Source organism: Penaeus vannamei, chromosome 29, assembly GCF_042767895.1.
Source record: "Penaeus vannamei isolate JL-2024 chromosome 29, ASM4276789v1, whole genome shotgun sequence".
Lineage (NCBI taxonomy): Eukaryota > Metazoa > Arthropoda > Malacostraca > Decapoda > Penaeidae > Penaeus > Penaeus vannamei.
Window position 1 is genome coordinate 26,999,144 of NC_091577.1, and position 7,500 is coordinate 27,006,643.

At 41.4% G+C, this 7,500-nt stretch overlaps 1 protein-coding gene across 1 annotated transcript in view; it reads left to right on the plus strand.

Moving 5' to 3' along the window:
• The first annotated feature begins 1,883 nt into the window (after positions 1-1,883).
• The window catches only part of TM9SF3 (transmembrane 9 superfamily protein member 3), a 24,197-nt gene continuing 18,580 nt past the window's right edge, over positions 1,884-7,500 (plus strand). The window contains exon 1 of the mRNA XM_027373767.2: positions 1,884-2,059. Within this exon, the coding sequence (XP_027229568.2) occupies positions 1,985-2,059 (75 nt within the window). The 5' untranslated portion in view covers positions 1,884-1,984. The remainder of the gene's footprint in view (positions 2,060-7,500) is intronic.

The window sequence follows — 7,500 nt, forward strand, 5'->3', positions numbered from 1 at the left end:
ATAGTATTTTGTTGGGGCGTTAGAGAACCCATATTCAATCTGGTGGCTAATTTGGGAAACAGCATTTCTACTGAAAAAGTATGAGACTGGGGGTTAATTAATTAATAAATGAATAATCATTGGCATCGTTTCTTACAGAAATTGCGTAGTAAATATACCACTGTCATGAGAGATGAGAGGTATATCTGCGAAGACAGCGACTGATTGCTAAAGTTTCCTTGCGAAGTGTGCTTGATATCTTCAAGGCCACGCAGCCAAGCCGAGTGTGTCAGAGATGATAGTTGTCCAAACAGATACGTCAGGACTTCCTCATAATCCGAAGCATCATCTGTGCCAAGGATCTCTGGGTTTATGGCATGGTTGATAACAGCGCCTCAGACTAGTAGGGTACGTGGAGATCGTGGGCAAAGGGATATGGACAGTATTCGGCCAGTACAAGCAGTGATGGAAGCAGGGTCGGTTATTCATAAATGGAAGGCCTACAATAACACCCAAGGCCTTGGTTTCACCCAGTGTTCGACCAGCCCTTCACTGAATATTGAGGTCCCGCAGACAGGTGTTAGCACTCGGGAAACATACAAAAATCACATGGCAAGATTATGCAAAGCTTTAGGTGAGACGTCCTATCATCGCTATCGACGAGAAATTATGTAGCGCGACTGGTTCTACATGAATGCATTATGAGAATGTGTTCGTATTTCCTCCCAGAAGCCTACATAACATGTGGATGCAATTACTTTATATATCCACTGCTAGTTCAAGCTGTTAGTTGAAACTTCCATCCTTCTATATCACATTTTAAAGTACATTTTGGGAGATGTACTTCCTGTGTCCGAGTCTGTGAGAATTTTCCTATTCGGAGGGGAGAGGGAATCTTGTTATAAGTAAACTCTGGGAGGTTCTTTCTTTGTATGGATGTGATTGCATTTGTAAACAGTATGTAGATGTGTGCAAACGCCTGTGTGCACTACGTACGTTCAGTTTGTATTCAGCCATACAAATTCCATATGTTCCTTTCCATTATATGTAGCAGGAAGTAATTCTTAGCCGTCATGAGATTCAGCATTAGATGAAAAAAATGAACAATGCTTTGCTTATCAAAACACGTGCCGGTACGATGCATCTCTTATCATCTCAAATTGATAACGATTCCGGTAGTGCGTTATGATAAAAAGTACAGACATTCAAATGTATATAGAATTAGCATATATTTATATGTAATGCTCAGACAAATGCAAATCTGATTACACGTCAACGTAAATTCATTTGTAGAAATTAATTTAATGATATACATTATTGTGAGACGTATTATGTCAAATAAATTTGAGTGTTGCATGAGATATCAGAATGGCTCAGTAAATCAAAAATATTTATGATTTTACTAATATGTGGTCACGATAATCAAAGAAACCTAAAAGATGACAAAAATAAAGTTTGCCAAGTCGTCTTGTCAAAATCCCCGCAGGAAGCTCGTCTCTTGATGTGGTTGGATTTTCGCGTTTACCACAAATTCATGTTTCCGATCGTTATTAACTTTTACCGACCAGAAAATTGCAAATAAAATAATTGAGAATAATTATTCAGATTTAAAATCGTACAGTGATATGATAAAACTTATTTCTGTAAAGAGAAATATATACGTGTTCCTGGACATTTAGCACGTGTTAACCCCCCGTGAAATATATCGGTTTTTACTATCTCCATAATATTTATATACTCGATTACCTAAAGATATTTCCGACAAAAACCAACTAATTGTAACACCTAAAACATCAATAGTGATACAAAATACAAACAATAAATCCCAAACCGAATATTTATTTAGCAGTAAATCCCGTTCAAATCTCGAAGTCCAACCCCAACTTTCCCCGGTCGTGCATCAGCTGCTGCCCTCTGCCGAGCTGACGTGGCGAGAGTCGAAAATGCTTGTGTGTAAACATTCCTTGAGATAAAAGTCGTATTTGAGGTCCATTTTCACGTCAAAATGATATCCTTGAGGACATTACTGGTCGTATTTAACCTGTTCTTCGTTGCTGTGGGTGATGAACACACACATACGGTAAGGAATTGGGTTAAAATTGGTTAAAATATAACTGTTAAGGTCAGGTCACTACCGGCCCGAGAGAAGCACTATTTTTTGTAATAATTTTCATTAAATTGTCCCCAATTTTGTTTATGATGTAATTCTTATAATTACATATAATCTGGTATATCATATTCACGCTTATAAGGCACAAGTCACATGAAATTAATTGGGTAGTTGTGTTTTCTCTCTTTAAAAGGTCTACCTGTAATACAGAACTGTCAAAATGTATCGTCGTTATCCAGCTTTTTCATATACCTTTCTTTATCATTGTTCCCCTTATTCCCATATTGTGTCCCAGCTATTCTATGATTTATATGATTTACTTATTGTTACTATAAGATATCCAATGCCAGTTGTTCGTGTTCCTTACCTCTTGGTGATGGTGTGTTGTTATTTTTAGTATTTTGTTCTGTTTTGTATATGCTAACTTTTGGGGTAAATGTTTAGAATACTCCTGTAATGTCTTTTTAAGTGGAACTTGTTTCTTGTTATTTTATATATTGGTTGCACACATAACCTTGCTATGATCTGTGATGGAAGGCCTTCAACTCGAGTCACCTGGTGTTGGGGCAGTGTCATGTGATTGCCATGGCCTCCACTTTTCAGCATAGGTCAAGAAAGTGCCAGTATATATGTTTTTGTAAAATAGAGCTTGGACAGGTTTATTATTTCATACTATGATAAATTGGTTTGGTAGCTTATAAGCTCGCATCTTGCCAGGGTATAAAGTTCATTGCCCTTTGGGACAGTATGCAGAACGAGGTAGTGCCTGAGTTGGGAGATTAAACCTATATAATTTGATGACATACAAACCAAAACACTTTTCTTCTATGTTAATATTTGTGCAAATGCTTCCTAAAGGTGCTATATGGAAATGAACAGAGGTGAGAGACCAATTTTGGTTAAGTCGATCATCTTGTTTTCATATCGAGAGTAAGCATTGGATTGACCGCAGAACTCATTACTGCTATGTGTGAAGTAGTTCATGTGTTACTGTGCAATTGTCAAAATGATAGTTTGCTAATTTTCAGTGTCTGTTGTTCCACATTTATGCTTTATTAATGTTGTTATACCTCATTTATGTGTTTTGAGATTTATCATAGTTTTTTACGGGAATCGGTTTGAAGAACCATCTATGACTGTGCATTTGTGTGTTTCCGGCCCTGAGTTTTGACAGGAGGGTTTTCAGCCATTCGGTGACAGAAGGCCGGTGAGAAATGTCTTGTTTTCTGTGTTACATCGATTTTGAGTTATTATTAAGACTATACAGTGGCAATGATGAAGAAATAGACTTTGATAACTATTGCAGTTTGATATATCAGCCCATCAAGTCCCCCAAATGCCAAAAAAAGTGATTAGAAACAATGCGGTCCACACGATATACCAACCGACCAAAAGAAGTGAAGGAAAGTTTGACAGTTTGGTGTTTTGATATATAAAAGTATTTGTTTTATTATTTACACTATGGATGTTACTTATTTTCCCTTACATACTGAGGTTAAGTGAATGTGTCCAGGGGGATGTTGGGGGCAGAGCCCCCATGAACCCTCCCCTCGACGGGCATGTCTAGTCACGGCACCATAGATTGCTAGAATAGGTTGAGTTATGCGTCACGACATTCTTTTTAGGTTTGGAATGTGTGAAATCCCATAGATTTTGCTGAAAGATGGGTTGAATTTTAGGGCATCGGTGTTTAGACTTCCAAAGATAACAATCCCAAGAATTATTGAACTCAGTGGATTTCTTGCAGATGAATATCAAAATTGTATTGAAAGTAAGCCACTACCCTGTTCTGCATATTGACCTGATAACGGCATCCCTTCCCAGAGACTAAGATGAAAAAAAATTCATGATTTTCTGCAGGAAATCCAATGATTTCATTGGTTCTTGGTGATTCTCCTCATTGAAGCCATTGAGTACCATTTCTCTATCAACGATCTTGATATGATAGTCCCCATAGCAGGGGATTTAAATAAGAAGAATAGCTAATAGGAATATGTAAAACTAGCACAAGAAATGCCTAAAACTGGCCAGTGAAACTCCACGGACATAATCTCCATCTTTGAAATTCTATAGACTGATACGCCAAAATTAAAAAACTTCGGGAACCCAACCTACCTTTTGGCAAAATCTATGGGAATTCACACATTCCAATCCCCCCAAAAAATGTACTAACCAATAAACCAGCCTAATCTAACAATTTAAGTTGCTGTGACTAGGCATGCCCTTTGGGCACTGCCTAAGGGGAGGGTTCATTCTCTTCACCGTGGTATATACGGCAAGGTAGACCTGGTTTCACACTGTAAAATGATAAACCAAATACCTTTATGTCAGGAAAGTCAAACTTACTTTCGCTGTTTTCTACCATCTGGATTGCTTCTGGAGTGCTTCGATTTTGATAACTTTTTTCGGCATTTGGGGTGAGATATTAAACTGGGATGGTTACTAAAGTCTATTTATTATTCTTTGCCACCGTATAGTCTTCAGAATAACCCAGAATTAACACAGCACTGAAAATGCAACATTTCTCACTGGCTTTCTGCCACGAAATGACCAGCTCAGAACTGTCAAACCTGGCGGCTGGCGAATGAAATGTGAAACACATGATGTGCAGATAATTCTAAATAAGTCTATAGATAAATCTTAAAAAGACTTTAAAAGGATAAATGTGTAACCGCTGATACTGATAATTAGCCAAATATTGTTTTTACAAGCGCGTAGTAATACATGAAGTACTCTGGATATCACAGTATTGAGTTAAGCAGTCAGTGGTGTGTTATTCCTGGCAATGTAGATAACAAGGTCGATTTAGAATCTGAACGGTGATATGCAAGGAATATTTTTGTCATTTAGCGGCGACTGTGAAGCCACTGCAGCTTAAACTATGTTATATCCTATTCTATGTTTTCTGCTCTATAAGATGGCTGTGTCCATTTCCCTCTATCTGTAAGTAACTTGTACTGGAGATATCTTGGCCTTTGTAATAGAATGTAGCGGGGAGACCATTGATTGCTTTCTTTAGTTGTGTGTTGAACATATCGATAGATTGGGCAGTTTTAGAAATCATGTAAAGCATAGCTCTAACTTGTTTCAATTATTTTTTTTGTAAGGAAACTGTGTTGGATAATGGCAGTCAGGTTGGAATTAAAGTATATTGTACCTTAGAGCTCTTGATTAGTTAACCCAGTGGTGCTAGGGATGGCATGTACTAATATTGTAGCAGCATGACCCCGCAACCTGAAGCTCTGCATATATCCCAGGTTCGGGCACATCATGTCCATAGTCTTGTCCTCACTCACTCACCAGCAGTTGTTTCTTTAACTGGCTCACAGGGGCACCTCACAGGTCTCTTGTTAGACTGCAGGCTTTCAAACTTCCCTGTTGATCTTCACTTCTTCTCCAACGCCCAGCCATACAGTGGATGCACACCCTCACACACACACTTCCCTAAGAGATAAGAAACCAGACAAGTGGTATATGCAACCCATCTAATACACAGGTGAACCTGGAGTGACACGACTTGGCTTTTCACTCGCTCGCTTAGCTGACTCACTGGAGGGGAGTACCTGTTGCAGCACATCCCCACACCTAAAGCTCGGCATACTTCCTTGGTTGGATCACTTCAGGTCCACAGCCATGTCCTCTCTGTCTCAAAAGCAGGTGCTTCTCTGACTGGCTCATACGGACACCTCATGGCTCTCTCATTGGACAGGAGGCTCTCCTCATTACCACATATACTCTCCAAAGAGCAGTCGTGGTGTATCTCTCGTAGCACTAGGACGTGTTTACAGTACTGTCCTGAGATGTGAGGTCCCTGAATCCTGTGTTTACCCGCCCCTATCTGACCTCGGACAGGGAGCGGATCACCTCCTACCAAGGTATCAGCATGGCTAGTGTTGCTAGTGGAAGTGGATCCCATAAGAGGGTAAGAAGTGATGGAAGCGTAGACATGAGTGACGAGAATGGATGCGAACGGGAGAAGAGGAAGAAAAACAACGGAAACAAAGCAGCAACCCAGAATGTTGCCGGTATGAACGACAAGAAAAGACTGCTATTTCCACAGGACTGCACCATGAGTTTCTTAGAAAAATTAAGGTGGGCCATGCAACTGGGCCGGGACCACGCTGATTTTGAGCCAGTGATGAAGGAAGGAGAAGGAAGGCCGTATCTCACGGTGTGGGCAGGCCAGGCGGTGCAGACGCTGACGACTCAGGGATACAAGGGGACAGTGATAACTGTCCCAAAGGAAGGGGAAAAGTTCACCAAGGTGATAGTTTTCCGATATCCCACGATATTAGACCCGGACTTCCTACTGGACGATGATAGATTTGTGTGGGTAAGGCGGCACACGTCCAGGGGCAAGGAGCGGAGTCAGCTCGTTGCCCTTGTGAAGGGGGAAGTGCCAGAGAAGGTATTTATCTCTGGAGCGGGGTACAGGAGGGTGGCACCGTATGTAGAGCCGCCAGTCATGTGCCTCAAGTGCTGCAGATGGGGCCACAAGTCGTGGGCCTGTCAACAGGAAGCTCAATGCAGGTTCTGTGGCAGGACACATGACTCAAGGGTCTGCCGGGCCAAGATTGAAAAGGGAGAAAGGGTAACGCCTTGCTGCTGCAACTGCGGAGGGCGCCACAATGCCGGGTCTCCTGCATGCAGGGTGAGACCACAAATCAAGATTGCTTCAGCGGTCCCCAAGGAAAGAGAAAATGGAAAAAGGTTGGTCACCACGCGGCCAGAGGTGCCGAAGGAGAAGACAGCTGCAGTCCCTAATGCCTGGGTGCAGGGCCCACCGCGGGTGGTGCCGTATAATGGCTTGTGATGATGGGGAGGACAGACAGCCGCAGGAAGTGAAGGAAGTGCCGCAGAGTAGTGGTGTGGATTTTTCTAAGGAAATATCCGAGATTACCAAGATGTTCTAGATGCTGATGCAGAGAATGGACGCTATCGAAAGGAAACTGGCCCAGGTTCCCAGCGAAGAAACGGAAAAACAGAAAGAGGGGGAGGAGGCAACGAAAGAAACTCCGACTAAAGACACAGACACAAAACAAACATGTATTTCTGCAAAGGAACAAGACTCAGAAAGTGAGATAGTTATTAAAGGGAAGGAAAGACAAATAACAGCCAGTGTGGAGTACAACGATCACGAAAAAGGAAAATTCTTGGATCGATGGGAAATTGAACAAAACTTGGCAAAGCTTAATGATATGCTGGAAGAATGGAAAGGCAAGGTAAAGCATAGTGGAGCCTTATAACATTATTGTCTAGATTTCAGAGACAGTGGATTTCACAAAATATGTACGACAAAGAACAGTTGACCTGACCAGGGATGACCTGAATGCCTGTCCTTCGCAAATAACAGCTGTACACATGGGTCGCCTACGGTACCTCACAGCTCATCTCTGGGTGTGCGCACGAAC